This window comes from Xiphophorus couchianus, chromosome 16, assembly GCF_001444195.1.
Source record: "Xiphophorus couchianus chromosome 16, X_couchianus-1.0, whole genome shotgun sequence".
NCBI lineage: Eukaryota > Metazoa > Chordata > Actinopteri > Cyprinodontiformes > Poeciliidae > Xiphophorus > Xiphophorus couchianus.
In genome coordinates, this window is record NC_040243.1 from 12,949,767 (window position 1) to 12,971,418 (window position 21,652).

The 21,652-nt window shown below is 36.2% G+C and overlaps 1 protein-coding gene across 4 annotated transcripts in view; it reads right to left on the reverse strand.

The window, feature by feature from the left end:
• prkcab (protein kinase C, alpha, b) overlaps positions 1–21,652 on the reverse strand; it is a 101,594-nt gene that overhangs the window by 7,393 nt on the left and 72,549 nt on the right. For 2 of the 4 annotated variants that reach the window (XM_028042068.1, XM_028042070.1), the window contains 11 exons: positions 12,349–12,505; positions 12,124–12,258; positions 10,616–10,709; positions 7,684–7,713; positions 5,251–5,391; positions 4,961–5,134; positions 4,453–4,544; positions 3,688–3,750; positions 3,187–3,325; positions 1,684–1,764; positions 586–693 (listed from right to left, as the gene is read on the reverse strand). In XM_028042068.1, coding sequence (XP_027897869.1) covers positions 586–693; positions 1,684–1,764; positions 3,187–3,325; positions 3,688–3,750; positions 4,453–4,544; positions 4,961–5,134; positions 5,251–5,391; positions 7,684–7,713; positions 10,616–10,709; positions 12,124–12,258; positions 12,349–12,505 — 1,214 coding nt within the window. The remainder of the gene's footprint in view (positions 1–585; positions 694–1,683; positions 1,765–3,186; positions 3,326–3,687; positions 3,751–4,452; positions 4,545–4,960; positions 5,135–5,250; positions 5,392–7,683; positions 7,714–10,615; positions 10,710–12,123; positions 12,259–12,348; positions 12,506–21,652) is intronic. The other 2 variants (XM_028042069.1, XM_028042071.1) reach the window with 2 other exon arrangements.

The window sequence follows — 21,652 nt, forward strand, 5'->3', positions numbered from 1 at the left end:
AATGCATATACAGTAATTAAAAAAAGATGATACAGCATTTGTGGTTATTCTTGTGTTTTGAGCAGAATTTTGTTCCGCAGCCAATGAAAAATGTATGGATGTGTGAATCCCCCTGATCATTACGTAACTTCTCCCAAGCCAGCCGTTTTCAGGTTGGTGCTGAAAATGACCTGTCAAAGCAAAATGTCCGCTGTCGCACAGAAAACCGGCTCGTGCAAGAAGCTGCAAAGCTTCTGTTGTTATGTTCTCAGTTTCTATGACTTCCAGATGTATGATGAACAGCAACAACAGAGCTCCTCACTCTTGAATGTCAAAACTGTTTTCAAGCAGACCCAACTCTGCTGTTGTCATCAAACGATTAAAACACAAGCCTTTCTGAACTGCCACAGGACAAGACCTTGAAACAATCACAACCTACTGCCACTTTTTCAAGGTGACAGTGTGGCACATTCAGGGGAGGCGGATAATTGGATTTAAAATTGCTGTCTGTTTTTTTTTTTTTATCAGATTAAACAAAGTTGCACCTTTAACATTTTTGGAAAACTGCACATCTTCCTTCTCACTGGATTTATTTTCTCTCCTTACCCCTTTGCAGATGGACACTGCTTCTTTAGACATGGACTTTGGGTAGGACACGTTGTGCTCCATGATGGACTGGAAGAGCTCGTCCTCGTCTTCACCATCAAACGGTGGCTAGAAATGTACAGAAGCAGAAGTGTTAGAGAGCTCAGGCAGAAGCTGCAATGACGACAATTTACGGCTCGTCATGTGCATCACTCCGAGGTGACAACGTCTGCAGATGAAGGTGACACTGCTGTCAAAGTGTCTGAAGGTCTGCAGAGAACAGTGACATTTTTAGCCTATCTTGAAAATAAAAGGGAACAGGAAATTATGTCACTACTGATTTTAGATGGATAGTTATGTAAATAAGAATATCTGTCATATTTTGTTGCTTCAAACTATTAACACTGTATTTATGAAAGTATCTCCCATTTCAGATATTAAACAGTGCAGAAGCTTATTTTTCTATTACTGTGATGATAAAATAACATAACAGATTTAAATGAGTGTCAGTTTATTTTTAATCCTGAAATATAACTTGCTTTCTTTGCAAGTCAATTTTTTGAAAGACTTCAATTACTTATGTGCGGATAATAAAGGGATAATTAAAGGGATAAAGGGATATTTTATTTTGATATTTTATACTATTTTTGATTTGTATATTATTTTAGTAAAGTTAGGAAAGTCTGGATAAATTAAAATATAGATAATTTCAAAGGAAGCAGTTATCTAAGTCTGAATAAATTTACCCTTTTCCCATTTATTAAAGAAAAAAAACTTTTTCTATCCCAGGACAGCTTTGATGTATTAGTTCTCTTCAGTGCCTCTGGTGGCAGAAAGGAGAACAACACAAACAGTGCCAATTAAAAATGAACATATCTATTGTATAATCTAAAATTCTGTGAAAATATACTTTTTTAGAGCGCAGAGGAGCAGTTTCAAATTGTGTCTTTTGACTTCAGAAATCTGATCAATAGATAACATTTACAGATTTTTAAATCAAAAAATAAGAAAAACTAAAGGGAAATGCTTTGATTATTTCATTGTGGTTATTTACCAAGTTTTAAGATCTTGATGCAAATCCTTTGCAAAGAGGCAGTGAAGAGTGAAACAATGTGTTACCTGCCCTGCCAACATCTCATACAGGAGAACTCCATAAGCCCACCAGTCCACCGATTTTCCATAAGGCTGGTAAGCTATTATCTAAGACAAAAAGAGACAAAACATTAATTTATTTACAAATACAATAATGTATTTCTTCATCCTTACTTTGCTGAAAGCAAGTAAAGAGTAGAGTTGGATACAGTCTATGAGATCTGCACTAAAGTTACTGAAGAAAAAATGAACAAAAGCCATTTTCATTACCCCCAATCTCACCAAACTAAATCAGCCCCCATTAAACCCAGCCAGATATTTTAAGCTGCCACGACAAAGGCCCTTTCTCCTAACATCCAATTTGCCATCCCACCACGCCTCCCTCCCACACACAGACATAATAATGGCACAGTTGCACAAGCAAAGAGCTTAATCACAGCTGTGTTTCATTTAAATGCACAAATGCAGCATTTTTAACAGCTTCCAAATGGTTCATAAATTATAAATTATTTTTGTGCACAGGAAGCTTTTGAAAAAAAAAGCTTCCTGTGCACTATGGCTGAACTATGGCTGTGCATTCGGCTATATCACGGGATAAAATTTATGGAAGATATGTACAGTTTTATATCACCATGAATGTGTGAAAAAACAATGTAAATAAGTGTGCAGGTGGGCTTGAAAAATCCAGTACAGAAAAACCTTAATGAAGCAACTGAGGCTGCAACATACAAACACTTCACTATGTGTTTAAGAGATGGAGGATTTAAACATCATTATCACAAAGTATTCCTTGCAATTATGATGAAAAACAGTGTGGAAAAAAATCCTCACATCCTGTTGGGTAAACAGCTTTCACTGCAAGAAGTCAGAGTCCCACAAACACGAAAGCTTTTCTAAATTAAAACTGACTCTAGTAACATTCATTAGTTGTCATACTACTAAAGAGGACAGAATAATTGGATTCAAACATATTTTCAAATTTATTGCTTTTAATTGATGGTCTCTGGGAATTAAAATCAGAAAAACTAGCTTAAACAGGAAAAGCAACAATCTCGCTACTGCAAACCTTTGGGGTTGTCAAACAACCCAACTGATTTTAGAAGTATGACAAAAAAAATAATCACATCAATCAATCAATCAATCAAATTTTATTTGTATAGCACATTTCAGTAGCAAGGCATTTCAAAGTGCTTACATCATAAGAAATAATATGATAAAAATCCATTCCTGATGTGCATGTAAAATTAATGTCGTTTTTGTAAATAAATTTGCAACCATTTGATGCAGCCAGGTAAATTATGTATGCAACACAAAATGGTTCAATTATTTAAAAAAAAATCATTTATTTGATAGAAAGTCATTTCAACAGCACAAGATCGCATAATTGCAATTATTTATTAACTTTCTTTTGACTGCAGTAAAAAGAGTTTCTGGTGTTTATTAGACACATTTTTCAAATCACAACTGAGAGCGTTAAAATAAAACACAGCTTGGTTATTTAATCTTTGTTTTTCTCATCAGACGTCTCACCTCAGGTGCAATGTAGTCCGGGGTGCCACAGAAGGTGCGTGTTGACATCCCTTCATACATGTTCTCTTTGCACATGCCAAAGTCCGCTATCTTGATGTGGCCTTCGCAGTCCAGCATCACATTGTCCAACTTCAGATCCCTGCAGCACACACAGCTTTGTGAGAATTCAAATCACTCCCCTGGTTACTTCCTACCACCCCCTTTTTTTACCTGAAGTAAAAAACACAACAATCTGCATCGTATATAAAATATTAAGTTAGAGGTGCAACTGCAGACATGTTGGATTTGCCCTGAAGTGAATGCAGCTGTGTATTTTTTTTCAGCCATCACTTCATGGATTTACTGGTTGGATTTACACATTTCTTTTTACTTTCTTTGTCTTGTTGCCTTTCCTTTAAAGTCTTGTTTTCCTATATTCAGTCTTTCAAGCTATGATTAATGTAAGAGGTCCTTTAATTCAGTCTGAATAACCACAGCTGCATGAAACATCCAGAAACCCACCTGTAAATGATTCCCTTTCGATGCAAGAAAAACAAGCCGACTGCTATCTCAGCTGCATAAAATCTGCAAAATAATAATACAAATTGTAACAGACATTTTAGCATATTTGCTGATAATCTTAATATGCTAAGGAAGTAGTTCAGCTGAATCTAATAAAGAAACAGGTATCAATGTTTATAAGCAAAATTCTGTGATTTTAGTGAAACATTGGTAGCAAATTCAGAACTTGGCATCCATCCTTGTTTCTTTTAATCTTCCTGCTATTACTATGTTACTTATGTAAATATTTTTCTTTTCTATCTATTTTGTTCCCTCAGTCTCTCAGTTAATTTTCAAAGAGTTCTTAATATTTCTTTATATATATTTCCCAGTATGTCTTTGAAAGCTACTGGGATTTTAAAACCTCTTAATTAATTTTAGATCCAGTAACCAACCACTTTGGGAGGAAGTTTTATTGCAATAAATCATTCAGGCTTCCAAACTCAATGAATAAATCAAAGGATAAATTAGTAGTGAATGTAATTTAATTTGCACATTTTTGAACTTTGATACCAACAGCATGTCTAGAAGATAATTGTTTTTCTATTTCTTCATTTAAAGAAATGAATTATTTGTATTATTTCTTTCATACAAAGAAATAATGAGGGTTTCAATGTTTGAGTTTAACCAGCACCAGTCTGAGGTGTTGACATTACATATTGAAGCTGCCTGTAAAATAGTATCTCCATTTTCAAACCATGTGCATATGTCAGAGTGAGTCCTTACACTGCCTGAGGCTCCTTAAACTTTCCCATACGCTGGATATGATACATGAGATCCCCTCCATTAATGTATTCCATCACAAAGTAGAGTCGGTCCTGTAATAAAAACAGCAGGTTATTGTCCAGAGTGCAGATGGACAGATATGCAGTAGATAATGTCACCTAAGCTTAAGAAATATGTCATATCCTCCTTGTAAAGCAACATTTTATGACTCCAGTTTTTATTTAAAAAGCTTAGAGTGAGGCTGCGTCTGCACAGACGTCACTACTTTTTCACTCTCAATTTTCCCTGCAGGGATGCTCAGCAAAGAAATTGGCATCCCTGAAATGTTAGCACAAATACAAAAGTAATAACAGTTACACTCAGTGGAAATGAAATTGCTTTGGAAGAACAATGGTCCCCTTTAAATAAGGAGCTTATTTTGTCTGTATGAACAAGCCGTCAGTGCATAAAGTGGGCATTATTAACTATGACGACAGCAGAAAGCTGCAGGGGTTTTTTTTGTACTCACCACAGTCTGAAAGCAAGAGTGGAGATGCGTGAGGAAGGGGGGTTTGTCTCTTAGCGCTAACACCCTCTTCTCCACCATCGTACATTCAACGTCGTCATCCTGGATCACGACGTCTTTCTTTAGGATCTTTATGGCGTACAGCTCCTCTGTTGATTTCATCTCTGCCAACATTACCTGCATTCGACAGAGATGTCACACTTAAGAGGTTAAGAAAAAAAGCTAAACTTTACTTTGGTTGCTTTATTCAAAGTGTTGCTGTTGCTTTTTAAATGAAATGTATAAAGTCACACCTTTCCGAAGCTGCCTTTTCCCAGGAGAGCCAGAAAGTTGAAGTCGCTGAGCCGGACCCGGTCCATGTTACCTGAGGGCAGACTGAACCGCCGGTGGTCTGTTGGTGTGATCACTTTCTTACCGTGGCCCAACTTGGCTTTCTGTTATGTACAATGAACACACACACCCACACAAAATAATTTTCATAAAGTTCCCTAAAATGTGGATGCTTTAATCGAATATATTATCACTTTCTAGAAGAAATAAGACGATAACGCTGAGTTTCCACACTTTTGTGAGTGACAAACAGTTGGTGCGGGACGCATGCATATCAAGGAATAAGTCAGATAAAGTTGTTACACAGCTGTCCATTAGTGATAAAAACAATACTTACATTTATTCAGTAACTAAAAAATGTTCATGATCTGATAAGATTATTATTTTTAAAACTACATTAAACTAAATTTTGCCTGAAATAAATTAACAACTGAAAATAATGCAAAAACATTATAGTTACAAATGAATAAAAATTCTTACATTTATTGACATTCCCATTAAACCATGAAATAATTGTTAATAAAATACAAACACACACACAGAACTTACAAAATCCAATGGTCAAAAGTATTGTTTTCAAAATAGGCCTATTTGTGAACAAAAATATGATCCTAAAATTATTTTTCTTGCAAATTGCCCTTGTAGTACTGGGAAATAACCCCACTTACTTCTCCTGCATAAATGCAAATCATACTTTACGTCCAATATTGTCGCACTATGCCCACATTTCATCTTGTGTCCTTATCATAAGCATTGACCTTAATATTTTAAATGTCCCACTTCTAAACTTTCCAGCTCTCCCTCCTTACTTCATTTGCATTGTCCACCTCATTAGATATGTGGAAACATCTTCAAAGCTGCATATTTAGGATGACTGTTCAGATTACTTATTGTTTAAATATTAAGAGCAGGCATTTTTTGCATTATGAAATCAAAAATACTAAAACAAATCTCTCAAATAAAACAGTTTGAGCACCACTAAATGAATCTTACCCAAACATTCTGCACTAGAAATCTCTGACAAAGTCTGAATATTCAGTAAAATGTCTGTTGCTTATACCAAAAATTCACAAGATGTATTTCCATTTCAGTTTTGCTCATTATTGTCTCTCTTTAGCTTCCTGTTATTACTCATTATTACCCCGTCATATTTGAGATCCAAGTAGTCGCTTTTGAAACAAAACAGAAAAATGCAGGGACATTTTCTCAAATACAAAAACTGACAACTTTTAACACAACTAACATCTATAGTTCTACTACAAGCAAATACTTCAGTAGTTTCATTTCACCAGATGCAGTGCAGCCAAACATGAGTCTTATAAGAAATATAACAGTGCCACTGTGTGGAAACATCAGGCACACACACGCACACCCCCACGCACACACATATACTGCACACACAACAGAGAATAAGAGGCTGTGAGTATCCAGTCAAACAGTTAGAATAATTAGTGTATTTCCATGCTTAATGTTCACACAGCCTTCTATAGTCATGCTCAGACTAGTAGAAGGTTGACGGTAATCACCCAGTTAGGAGTGGGAGTGAAGCCCTGCTGGCCAGCGGCAGCATTGGAAGGTAAAGAAAATGCCCCGAAACCAGACGGCAGCAAGCTTCACAAATTTACTAACAACAATGCTGTTTGGTTTATGTGTGTTTGATAAGTAGTCTGTGTGTATTAACAGCTAAAACTGAAACTATTAGAAATAGTAATTATTTTATATGATTTAGTATAATTTTTATATTTTGAGCCTGTTTTCTTCATGGTTCTTGAATAAAAAAATTTCTAGTCCTTCAAATCTGACCTAAAGGCCAAATATTGTTTAGGAGCCATATCTGGAAGCTGAAAGCTTGGGTTGCTATTGTGTTGATCTCAGACTTCCAAAACGCTGTCACCATTTCCAAATGCTGTTTTTTTTAGACATATTTTTAAGTATTAAACCCAAGTACAACCTAAAGGAAAAGTTGTTAAAATAAATGAGATGTGCCCTTTCAGCTAACACATATGGATCTCATAAAAGTTTAAACATTTTAACCTTGAGGAAATAGCTAAAAAAAAAAGTATAACTATTTTTGTCAAATCTGGTACAAATATAAACTTTTGCTTTCAATAAGACTCTCCTAGAAACAATTTCTCTACATAATAGGACTGGATTGTTTATTTCATTAAAGTTTAATAACACTAGGTAGTTTTCTATCTAGTGGATTAATCTGTGACAAGAATAAAAAAACAAATAAAATGGGAACAAGTGTATTATGCAGAAGGCCTTTGTTAGTAAATCAGATTAATTTGTGAAGTCCCAGCAGAGATTCACAAACAATCCCAGTTCAGCAAGTGAATAAGTGAGATGTAAGCCAAAAACATAAGAGAAACAGAAGAAGCAGGCAGGGGAGCTACCTTGAGATAGTGGATATTTAACTGGCAGGCCTAGAAAAGAGAAGAAACTCACTCATTAGTGGGCTCAGTGATTAAATAAAGTGTGCAAACCTGGCTGACACACATGTGGGCAAAAACATGGAGAGTGATTACTCTGACGACCACTTATCTGTGAACTCCAAAAAAAAAAAAAAAAAGATCAAAATCACGACTGGAAAATATTAAAGCATAAAAAGAAAAACATTCACATCTTTTGCATCCCGCCCTAGTTTCCATGGCAACCAGCGGTTGTGTGAAGACGTCAGCGACAGAGAAGAAGCCAAGGTCGGTCGGTTCGTACAGTATGAAGAAAAGAGGAAAATTAAAACTCAGTTCCTCAGGGAGTGCAGTGAGGAGAAGACATTTAAGCTCAGTAAACCCTGTGTGCCCTCACACACACCCGCACACGCCTACACACACACTTAAAGATGCACACAGTTGTCTTTCTGTCTTCACAAGGACTTTGCATTCATTTCCATTGACTTTTATTAATTTCTGCAGCCTAAACCTCGCTCCTTACTGTAAACCTAACCTAAACTTAATCATACCTTAGTCTTAAACCTAACCCTTAATACAAAGCAGCACTTTTTCCTAATGTGGGGATTGCAACGTATCAAATACAAGGCCACACACTTACACACTAAAAGCTGGAGTTTATTAAAGCTACCCTCTTTCTTTTATAAGTTCCAACCAGTTTTGCACTTCTCAGAACATGATACATCTATGTATCCATCTCTGGAGAGGATATGAGTTTAATTAAGGTTGCATGTTGAACCTCACCGACATCTGCAATTAGCAAAGCAACCACTAGAGAGCAATAACTGGCTGCAGTTTGTGTCTTTAGATTTGATAAGATCTGCAGGTTTGTTTATATTGACAAAAAAATCATGGGAACAATTCAGGAAAACGACTTTACAGCAAACATCAAGTCAATATAATAACTTCACTCTGATTTTCATCTGTCGAGAAGAAATGCAAAGAGTGATTACAGGAAAGCAGGAGGAGGGTCTCCAAATGTTGTGGGAAGTGTTATGAACAAAGTATGGGAACTGGGTCAAACTTGCAAAAGCATTATAAGGAATGATTCTGGCTCCCAGAGAAGGAGCCACTTTAGTATTGTCTAGACATTTTTAGTTTTCTATACCTTTGTAATCTGTGTTTCCAAGCATGCAGAGCCTGCCACATTTAATGCTGCCCTCCAGGTGCATAACCTCAGAGCAGAAAAAAAACAACTTACAACTTCAGAAAATTTTTTCAGTGCTAACAGAACTGTTCAGAACAGCTTCCAGATCATTTTAATTGATAATTGTGTAAAGCAACAATAATGCGCTTATATAGGACAGAAAAAGTAGTTAATATCCCCTCATGCATTAACCAACAGCCGTAATCTTGTTGACGGTATTGAACAAAACTGACTTTGACTTTCAATTTGTCATTTTTTTCTTCCTGGAACTGGACCTTGTCTGATCATGTGTCTCCATCCTCATCTGCTTTGATTAAATTACCTTGTGAAGAATAAGCTAATTACATCTTAAGAAATGCATAAAGTTTTTACAACTTGACAATTAAGTCATATTTCTTGCATCAATTTACTGCTAACAGTAAATATACGAGAGTACTAGTAGAATCTATCAGATGATCAGACAAGAGTCCCAAGTGTTTTGGGAGAGAAATTAGCCCACAGTATCACCACTCCACCACTGTACTTAGCAGTGAGAATGAGATGCTGTTTAAATTTGAGTCTTTCTCCAGCCTAGAAGCCACATACTATAAGAATTCAGCCCCAGTGTCATGTTATAATTATTAAAATTATCAAAAGGACTGCAAGGCTACATTTCATGCAGTAACCTACGTCACCTCCCTCAATAAACTAAACAGTTGTGTACTTTTTTCGTGCTCGTTTACGTCATTTTGTTTTCTATTTCTTTTTTTGCTCAGAAAGTGTGTTATCTTTTGTAACACACTTTGTGTTGCCTTTACTGCATATGAAAAGTATTTATGGATAAAGATTATTGACTGGTTGATCTTCATCAGCAATGGCAGTGCATTTGTTTGAAAATAGAGACCCTTGTGTTGTTGCATGAGCAACAAATGTGTGGGAACTGCAGCAATAATGGACGCTGTAAAGCTCCCCGTTCACATCCCATTTTTATAATTGGAATGAATATTGTTTTATTCATTGTAATGTTGTGTATGTCTGTGTAGTAGGACAGGATTATGATCAGGATGAATAATGATCACACAGGCACTCTTGACAGCCTTGTGACAAATGTTTCAAGCACTCAAAGTTCAATAAATCATGTCATCCTGCAGTGATAAACATGTTGTGCTGTTGCATTTTTGTTTTTCTGTTATCATCTTAGGAAAAGCCACAGTTCTATTTAAGCATCTGTTGACATCATTGTATAATAAACACATATGAGTAGCTGTTGAGACAATAACATAAAGGTATAGAATGATGCCTCTTGCTACATGCAGGTTGAAGTGAAACTATAAAAATGCGAATATGATGAGGTCTCATCCAGACAGCCTGCAGTAATATTCACGCGGTGCCAACATCAACTCTGTGTTTGCAAAGAAAGGAAGAAGTTGAGACATTTCTTGCAGGTCCTTTTTGTTCAAAGTGACACTGCAATGCAAAGCGCATGAATAAAATAAAAACATCAAATGGATCATTTGAGTAACACCTTCTGTTCCAGGTAATACTTTCAAGTTAATTTCATTCATTTTCATCTCCATCTCTGTAACCATAGATAAAAGAAAATGTGGGAACAGCATGAAGTTTCCATAGCGACAAAAAAGAAAAGGATGTCGTATGCTATCGTCTATGGAATCAGCTACAAAAGACATTTGTAAATATATATTTTTTTCCATTAAAAAAATACAACAACACTGCCTTGACACTGCTGCCCACCTCAAACTTTTGTCGAAGCTCCAGATTGACATCGTCTACTTCTGGAATGGGGACATTGTAGTATTCTCCTTCCTCCTGGTTCAGTAGTTTGTACCTAAGAAAATAACAAAGCACGAAGGTAATTTCTCTTGCATTGATGTTGCATAACTGAATACACTATTATTTGCTAAATAATCTTCTTTGGATTCCTCCCTCTATCCACCCACATACGTATATAAGTCTTCATATTTCTGAGCTCTTTAATTAAAAGTACTTGATTTCTATTTTCTGCATGTTTTCAGGGCTGCATTCTCTTGCCAGCTTGACTCTGCTTCTTCTTTAATGTCTAATGAACTGTAATTTATAGTAAAAACTGCAGCCAAACACACAGACGGGAGTAATTTCCAAGTTGGCTGGCAACATTTCACACGCCGGAATTTCCCTGATTTCCTTTTGGAGCAGAAGTTGGCTCTACTGAGAAACAATGAGTTTCACAGATCCACAGAGAGAAGCCATTGGCTCCAACAGGTGCTTTTTTTGATAGCTGGACTTGACTGCAGATAACAGTGGGAGTCAGACACGACCAGGCCTCTGGTCATGTTTGACTAAATGTCAGGGTGGGATTCTGTTGCAGCAAAGGAAATCGTCACTCTCTACTTTTTTTTATTAGTTTACTAAAGATTGCAGAGGCTGATTTGATCAATGTTGCATAAATGGCACAAAAATATGTTGTTTCAGTAGCCTAAATATTAATGGGTACTAAGAGGGTGGCTCTTTGTTTTTGTGCATTTGCCCTAGAGGCTTTAGTGTTTATATTATTTATATTACCAAGAATGTCTTTAAAAAATATAAAAGATGAACAAAATGTATACATCCTTAGTTATTTGTCAGTGTAGTCGATATAAAATAAACCTTTACCTTGTGAAAAAATGAAATATTTTTCAACAACTGTGAATAAGCTACACATTTTATAAATGGTTGTTGTACTTCTAACAATTGTCTACCTTTAAGAAACTTGGCAAACTCATAGAAATTCATTTTAAATCATGTTCATCATAGTAGGTATGAAACACCCACTGGTGGCCTTGAAGTATGCAGTGGCAGACAGTCTTTTTCATAACTGAAAAGATGTGTGATCAACAAATGATCATTATCAACAATTATCCAGGTGCTGTTATGATGCCACTTTACAAAAATAGACAGAAATCTGTCTATTTGACTGTTTTTTCTTCCTCCATTTTGCAAATGTCTCTAAAGGGTGCGGTATTGGAATGAAGATTGTTTGCAGCCCCAGATTTACCAACACCAGATTGCACCACATTCCATACATTTTGAAATTCACACCCAGATTGCTACATTGAACAGCTTCTCTTTGGCAGCTACAAAAATGCCTGACAAAAATGATGAAACCACTGTTCGTAAAGAGTGTTGAGTTTCAGTTTTTACATTAGCTTTGTTTTTGCTCTGTAAAGCAAATTTGCTTTGACATTGATGAAACACAAGGTTAGGATAACAACAAGAAAACTGACCATCCACAGTGAGGAGCCTTGATGAGCTCAGACACACCAAATGACATGGAGCCCATGAAGTCGTTCCGGGTGGTTCTGTCCCAGTCCCAAACCTCAATGGACAAACGCCGGTCCTTATCTGACGCTTTAAGCTTACTGCACAGAAACACACAATGGAAAAACTGTTTAAACTGTTGGTTTACAGAAAATGTGAAAATTATTTGCTAAAAAAGAAACTGTACTTACAAAGTGAACGACTCGTTCCAGCAGGGATTGAGAGAGGAACGGATGGTCCTGGTCTTCTGTTTGGTCTCATTCTTTGGGTCTGGGATGAGCTTGAGTTTGACATATGGGTCTGATAAACCATTGGGATCCATGGGAATCAGGTTCCTGGCTTCACCCACTGGAAGGAATAATAAAAGAAAATGTCAAAGTGTTTGAAGCAGATTTACAGACAATATGACTAAATGACTGAGCAAAAAGCTCTAGATGTTTTTATGTCTATGGTTTGTAGGTCATTAGATAGGAATAGAGAGCTGCAGTACAAAAAATGTGGCCTTATGACTTATCTGGTGATCAAATATGGCATTGGAAAGAAGGAGATGCTGGATCATTATTTACCTAAGGCAGCTTATCTTAGTGTGACACTGAAACACGAGGCAGAAAAAAAGTATGAAATATTTCTAGTTTTAGGATCAGAAAGTTTTTCATTTCAGCTTCGTTTTTGTTTAATAACTGATTCAAAGTAAAAATTTCATCACAACTTTACAAGCTGGGTATGACAGACTCTGTATTGCTTAGTGATTTCTCTGCATAGATTCAATCACAAGAGACACATACGCTGATAACATGAGTTGTGAAGCAATGCATATGGTTAAAATTCCCTTAGCTAAGTGTGAAACAACACTAACAGCGGAGTAATCCGGGTGGGTGTAAGAGCACGGGCTCATGTAAATCAAGAAAGCAGAAGGCAAAACATTATCTTAAAGTGTGCCTCACGTATCCTGTCACAACAGGTGAAGACAAAATTACACTCTAGCTAGAAAAAACAAGTGAAAGAGAGAGTCATTTGTGCACCGGAGCTTTACAAGTTAAATAGAATAGTATAAGTTGACATTCTATTGTCACAAATGGAGTAAATGGAACAGCAACCAACAAAAAGCCAAGAATAGTACGGTAATAGGATGAGGAAATGAGAGGAAGCCATCATTCTTTGTGACTCTTCAACACTAACATTATGTTAATAAACAAACAAATGTCATTCTAGGAAAGTAATACAGAACAATATCACATAAAGAATCTAAGCAATCATAACCAGAAGAGAGAGGATATTAAAAGCTTCAACAAATCTAAGAGCTTAAAGTGAATCATCTCTATGTTTCTCAGCAGACATTCTCTGCATATATAAATGCAGACAACTACATCACACCAAAATCAAGAATAAACAAATACATTTTAACTGAATTATTTCAGGCACATAAAATCCCAACAAAATACTCTGAAGTTTGTGTTGTAAAAACAGGTGGGAATGTTTCACGGTAAGAATACACGTGCCAGGAACTGTAAACGTGCAGGGCAGTTTGTGTCTGGATCAATTTCCTTTCTACAGAAGGAGTACTGATCTCTGCCGTCTACAATCTCCCATCGAAAGGGTAGAAAGGCTGCAGATGGATTACATCCACAAACAAGAGAGGATCAGAATGTGAAGTATAAATAAACCAATATGTTTATCATGTGAATCACACAATAAATGATTTGCAGTTTTACTTCTAGTTGTAATTTGCTGCGGCACCACTTTGTGTTTCCCCCCTGAAATGTGTCCTTTTAGATCAGCTGCATGTAAAATGAGTCTGCTTTAATTTACCTGCCCATAAATGAAAGTCTGCCCTTCTTTGAGTGAGGACTGTCAAAGCAGCATTTTTGGCTTGTAAAAGCGATGCTCTTTGCATGCAAATACCTTAAATTATACAGTGAATGAGGATGAAAGGCACACACATAAAATATATGACCCCTTTATGTCAGGAGGACCAATTCAAATTCTAGAAAATACATTTTTAATCTTTAATGCAGCCCTTCACTGATTGATAAAAATAACACAGAAGAAAAGACTCATGAGGTTAAATTATTCAAAGGATCAATACAACACACTACATTTATTTCACATGACAAAAAAGGTTAGTTTGCTGTGTTATAAGTCACCAAAAATCCCTTCAAAATGAATACTTGAATACATTTCCCACAAAAACCATGAGGAAACATACTTTAAATAATTATCCATAAGATTGTTTGTGGACATCTTTGATGCTTCTTTGTGCTTCTCCAGGTTCACGCAGCAGAGGGCAGTGTAGGTCTCCCTGTGTCAGTAAGACGTTTTCCCCAATATTTATGAATGTGGTGTTTTAATTACATAGTTAGATACTTGTTTAAAGGTAATTCTCAACTCGTCACCTTTCCTTATTCTCCCATCCCTCTCGCTCTCCTGAAAGCCCACACACAACGAAGTATGTCGAGCAGACGAAAAATCTCGTCCCATGTTCTCTGAAGCCTTCCCTTCTGCTGGCTGTGGCGCCGTTCGCAAGCATCACTCACTTCCATGGCAACACCGGCATCAGACAAAACCAAAGAAACTTCTACAATCCTGTAAAAACACTAATGAGGCAAACACACTCGCACACACAGATGAGAAAGGACGCTACGGTCTCTGTTCTCTGTGTGTGTTTATGCAAGAACAATTCCTTGTCTCCTTGATTCTGCCACTGCCTTTCTCTCTCACACACGTACAAACACAGGGATACATACACAAAATAAAAGATCATCATCAAGGACCATCTCTGGTGTCAGTTGTTGCTTAGATACAACAAGAGCTGCTTGCTGTCTGTGTCCTGTGTTCTCCTTATGAGGTAGTTGTTAATAAAATTACCCGGTTTGTGTGCATTTCTAGTTTTTACTATTTGCTTTGGGCTGAAGCAGCCACGATACGTACACAGCAGAGACATGTTATGTTTTTATTAATGTGATGTGGATGAAAGACTTTAGCAAGAGCAAATAAAATAATAAATGCTGTGTTAATATTGATTTTCCCTCTCTAATTGCTCACAGTTTATTTCTTCAAAACTACTGCTATCTTATCTGATGCACCTTAAGTTTCAAGTCATTCCCCCTCCCAAAATATTGCAGCAATAATTTCCCTGGGTACATAAACACATTTTTCATATCAGATAGCAAATATAATAATAAAAAAAACACATGTCATCTGGCTGAAGGGGCGAATACAAACAGAGCTGTGGTGGGCTGACTGCATAATCTCATAAAGAAAGAAGGCTTTGCGTTTTAAATGTGTTGTTGCATAACAATGCCATGTGCAGCCAATGAGTGCCTGATAATCTTGGAGGGGGGAAGACTGCACAGCCAAATGGGAATTGAATGGATCCCTGCTGAGCTGTGTCAGGGATCCAAACGGAGACGTCATACACTCAGTGGAGGCAGAAGGAGGAATCAGAGGGAATTTATGATTCCTGTTTCTGGGGCATCAAAAATATTGTGGCGACACGATTGGTCCATTTCAGATTAGGAAAAACACTTTAAGGGAATTATAAAAAATAAAAATAAAAATGAAGCCAAAAGCAAATAAACTGCTGAAGACCATTCTACCCCAGTTATTTAAATTTCCTTACACATTTTAAAAGATAAAAAATGTAAACTTAATTCATATTATGCTATATCTATTTACTATTCTCTGATGTAAATTTCTCCTGCTTTATTTTTTATTTTTTCCATCAAACAAAATGTAGGTATCAGACAAAGATAACCTGGGTAAAAACAAAATACATTTTCCAAATGATTGTTGCATTTCATTTTATAAAGGAAAAACAACCTCCAAACTCTCCCTATGAAAACATAATTTCCCTCTTGAGAACTAAAAAAATTAGCAAATGTACCACTCAGGTCTGACTACTGTCAAAACTGTGGAAATGAGAACCTGCCTGGCAACATGGAGCGCGCCTCAAGATCTCAATATTTCTCTGATCTAGAGAAATCCAAGCATAGAGGCGAGACAAAGTCTTTAACATCTAGAGCTTTGACCTCCAGTGAACCACAGAGAGAACCATTTCCATTGTTTTAATGTGATAATGGGATATGTCTTAGCTGCTAACAGCAATAGCTATTAAAACTGAAGAATAAAGTGCAACAGGAAATACTGTCAGCTGAAAATTTATATTATGTTACGAATATTTTTTTTAAATCCCTAGAAAAGAGAAGCCTGCAAATTTTTATATTTTCCAGTATTTTGAAACTAATAACATTGATTTTAGCTGTAACCTTCCACAAACAGATCCCCCTTTCCCTTTCCCTTGAGTAAATAAAAGTAGATGTGCACAATATAAGAAAATTGGATCGTGATATTTTCGTTTCCAACAATCTCCGTGACCTTCATCCTCCTATTTACTATCATCTGAGTCAGGTGAAGGCATCAATTGTGGTCAAACTCCATCCAACAGTCTTAATATCCTATTGCTATACAAGGTTGCATTCACGGCAATGAGAAGTAACTAACAAATATTGCATTCCACATGGTCCTTGTAATGTTATTGTGATATTCCATTCAAAATAAAAGCTATTTTTCCTACTAAAATGAACGTTTTTTAGTCGCATGCCTACTTAGATTGAGACATCTAAACACAAGAATACTGCAAGAATCACAAATAAGTCTGACCTCATTTTTCCCCACATTTGATCTGCATTCATGTTTCATGCAACAATTACATTATAGAGAAGTAAAATAATATGGCAGATCTTTGAGCAAAGAAGGGTTTAGTTCAATGAAACGTCCCGTTGTTTCCGACAATAAATATATTTCAGTTTAACTCGAGCTTCAAAGCGGAGGCAAGCATGTCAGCATTGGGGAATCTCATCCTGAGCAAACTGCTGCGTAAACCTCCATCGTCAGAAGCTTTGTGTTTGTGTGTGTGGGCAGGTCATCCAGGGACGTTTCGTCACAACTCTGTCATCAAAGAGCCAGGAGAAATGTCTGCTGAAGCCCATCGGCTTTCACATACCGCCTTTTGTGAGGAAAAATAAAGATTGGGATAAAGGTGGTGATCAGAATGAGGGAGAAAGAAGGGATTAAATGAGAAATCGACTCTTAACTATGAAGGGAAGGATCAGGAAGACCACAGTGTAGAAGACAATAAAGCATTAAATCCAAGACAGAAAGAAACAGTCTCTTGACTAAAAAAAGAACTGATGTCATACTGAAAAAGGAAGAATAAAGCATAATCCGAGGTAACAGACAGGAGCTCAGCGGGTATCAAGAAAAAACGGGTGATGACAGGGATGAGTGAGTCTGAGTGTCTCAAAAGAAAAGGTGGGATAAGAAAAAGTGAATTAAGGAAGAAAAGGATGGAAGGGACAAATGAAGGGAAGAACAGAAGAAGAAAGAAGTAAGAACAAGAGGAGGAAGAGAAGCTGTTTAGGAGGAGTGAGCCTGAGGAGATGTGTCTGTTTTCTTGGCCGGAAAGATTTAATCAAGTTCATGTTGGTGCAGTGAACCACAGAGGCCTGCCACTTGCGCGTGTGAGCCAGAGGGGAGCTGGAGAACAAGATGTGGCCTCACTGTTCAGATCAATGCCATTACAAAAGAGGAAAAAAATAAAAGAAAACACTTCAGAACATATGTTTTTGTTGCATTTGTTCCCACTAGCACTGTACTCGGTATTGATCTTTCCTCCCTCCAATAGAAAACTGTCCATCATGCCCCAATGATTGCCTCTGCAGCTCTGTTAGCATTTCTTTTCTCTTCTTGCTTAGATTTATTAATTAAACTGTATATATTTTTTATAGTAAGAGACTTATTGATGACAATAATGAAAATATTTGTTGGTTCAAGTTAGCTTATTCTCTTCTAAAGATGCAGGTGAGTTTTAAATTCTGCTCATTCAGCTCATAAAAAAATTAGCATTTTATTTTTTATTGAATCCCATTTGGTAGAGTTGCAGCTAACAGATTCATTCAAATGTTCAAAAGCTCATTTTACTAAAAGATTTGAGGAAGGTTGTTCACTGTGGCCTCACAGTTGTGGTGATGTTAAAAACTAAAGGATTGTGCTTTGTGCAGCTTGTTATTCTGGTCTTCTGTGATGAATTGCTAATGTTTATAGCATATTAAATCTTACTTTTGTAACAAATGTTATAATTTTGTACAGTTACTGATTTCACATTTTTGGTTCAAAAACATCAAGCATGTCAACAAGTTCTACTTGATCTCATGTACTGCCACTGAAACATAGAACAAAGGTTGTAAGGTCAGGGTAGTAATGTGCATTTCAGCTTCATAATCTATTCTAGTATTGTATTTGTTATGGTGTTCAAAAAAATTCACCATTTTTACTTTTATTCATGTCTTTTACCATCTGTCTAGGAACTGTAAGTGAACAAATTGGCCTTCTTATTTAATAATATGCATTGTCCCTGTAATAAATAAATAAATTTAAAAAACGTACTTTTGTATTTGGCATTGCTCTGTTTTTGAATTTGATACACTTTGAGGAGCTTACGCTTTGTTTTGACGAGGCACTTAGTTGGTAACAAATCTAACGAAATGTTCATTAATGTCTCCAACTACATAATGCCTACATAACACAATTTCTCCAACTAATTTTTCTCAACTTCACAACACACATGTCAATTTAATGTCCTGCTGAAGCCAACACAATGAAATGAAGCACCAACATTTTACAAACAACGTAGTTTGCTTTGTGTTTCAATAAAGAAAAGATCTAAAACATGTATGTGTGAGTCAGTTTAGTTTTACTTTGGACTTGTTTCATCAAACGTGACTTGGGTAATCATTAGGCCTGTCACAATAAACAATAAATCAATTAATCGCATGATAAATTAAAAGAAACTCAAACTTCAATTGCTTGATTTATAGTTTTTGCTATAAAAACTCACTCTCTTTTTTACCAAAAACTGAATGATAAAAGTATTCAGTCTGGTGTTTTGGTCTCAGCTAGCCCTTTTTGGAAAGATAACAATTATCATTTTATTTGTCATTTCTGTTGTTTTCTTTATTTGTTTAGGACATTTTAAATGTCTTCCAGTTCCAGTCTTTAAATGTTCATTAGAATTTAAAGTTCATTGATCTTTGAGAATGTGTACTTGCATTGTTGTGCCATTATTGCTATTATATTACTTGAAAATGGTCTCAAAACAACAATATTATTGTTTATGGCAATCAATTCTGGCACAATTTATCATCTAGCAAAATTTGTTATCTTGACAGGCCTAATAATTATGTCAACAACACCACTTGCTGTCATCCTTGAGCTAACAGTCAAGGATTTTCTCCTCATCATTGTCAGGACAAATGATGAAGAGAAAATAGATAAAAATGTGGAAAAAGTTCTAGATGAGCAAAATAATTAAAAAATAATACTCAAACTGTTCATCTGCCATGTTTACAGCCATTTTCCCACAGGCTTTTGTGCATTTAGATTACATTATTTTACATGTTCCAGATGTATAAAGCTGAAGATTTTAGGAATACATTTCACTGTTTTTATGCTTTTAGACAAATTATTTTCACATTTGTGTGCCACAAATGTAACTTTCAATAGAAAATGATCAAAGCATCTTTAGCAGTCACACCGATAAAATGATTTCACCGAACAGCAGTTAAAAAGCTACTGTGTAATCAGCATAAACCCTGTGCTTTGTCACTTTTCCAACAGCAAGCAAATTTTTATGAAGTCAACAGACTTGAATTTCAAGCACACTTGTCACTCTCCTCCTGCAGCAGCTGGAGATTTTTCCTTTCCCGTGCTTTGTGTGGAGTTATTCTATTTATTGGTTTCTGATATAAATTTCCCTGTCCACCACTGTCTCGCCAAGCTGTTATGTGAAAATGTGAGTTTATGAGTGTGACGGGGAAAGCAGTGGTGGAAGTGACCCAGCAGTCATTTTCCTCTCTGCCAAAAGGGGTTTTAACACTGGAGAGTTCTCCACTGCAGGTGCTGCTCTTGACTGACAGGATAATTTAGAAGTGCTGAAACACACACAGGCACACATTCGTGCTTTGAAGACCGGAAAAGCCACCCTGATTTTTATTTCATGCTGTCCCACAAGTTTGTTGTACTTTTTTTGTACCAATTAACAAGTTTTTCTTTTGCTAACAACTTCTTAACAACCTTATCAATGGAAAAGGCATTTACATACATGTTTTGAAATCAATGACAAGGAGTTTCTAAACCCTTTGTACAGAAACTGCTTTCATATTAAGAGATCAACAATAATACATAGAAATAAAAAGGATGACTAAGTTCTGTTTTGCTTAGCATTACATTAGAAGTTATTTAGTTCAAACAGCTTCTGCGCTAACCAGCATGAAAGCTAATGTTTTATTTTGTGCTGAAGAGGCTGCCCTGTGGATTGCAAGAGTGGGAACAGCTAACTTCTTCTTTGCTGATTCACCTCAGAGACACCTGTTTTACAACATGTGTTTACTTGTCCTTTCAGAGAAATTAAAGCACCAAGCCAAAGCCTTTCTGATTTCGCCCTTTTATTTCTACTTACTTTTTTGTTTTAATGAGCTCTTTAGAATCAGTTGCTGGGTTACTACTGTCCACATCTTCAACCTTTAATCTTACTGAGTGTCTTTGACTCATCAGGGTCGTGACCTGTATGATATTTACACTTTGAACAACAGCTGTCCACATAATTAGAGTTACCTTTGATTTATTTAAGAGCATGCTAGGCTTTAATCACTATTTATAAGAAAACGATACCAAAACTCATCTACTGAAGCCCGATAGAACTGTGAAGGTAGTGGCATATTAAACACCTGAACAGCATTACTGGATCTGAGCAAAAACTCATATACCTAATAACTGAGTTACTATCTATATCTTCAACTGCGTTGTTTGTAAGCTACAGACTTCTGCCAATCAGCTGGTTTGTTGTGACTGTGTGTTTTTTTGTGCAATTTCTGGTGGACTATTTCTGTCTTTGTCAAAATGAGCTGTTTAGCATTCAGCACAGCTAGTTGCAACAAGACGTTAGAAAACAGTTTCAAATCTACATGAGTTATTATTTCAAGATAATTGCCAAGTGACAATAATAATTTTCTTAGGTAATGCAATGAAGGAGTTACAAATCAGGATATATTGATGTCAGTAGCAATGAACACATTGACTCTCTGCCACATTGGCATCAACACATCATCCATGGTGCTCTGACACATTTACACGTTGGACAAAATGGAAATACTGGTCTTAGGTGTTTCCAGAAGTTCTCAGGTAATAATTTTTATATTTCCTATAATTTTATTTACGCTACTACAAAATTTACTTTAATAATAGCAATCAATAAACACTATGGTAAACCTCCTTACAGCAACAATTTGTATGCATATTAATTTTACTGTAATGTTCAAAAAGTTGCAGTAGTGGTACTTTGCTGTTTATTCACATAAGAGAAGCACTTTGCTGCAGACCTTGGTATGAGGCAGGGCTTTCAAATACAGTTGATCCATTGATATTTGGATTGTTCACAAA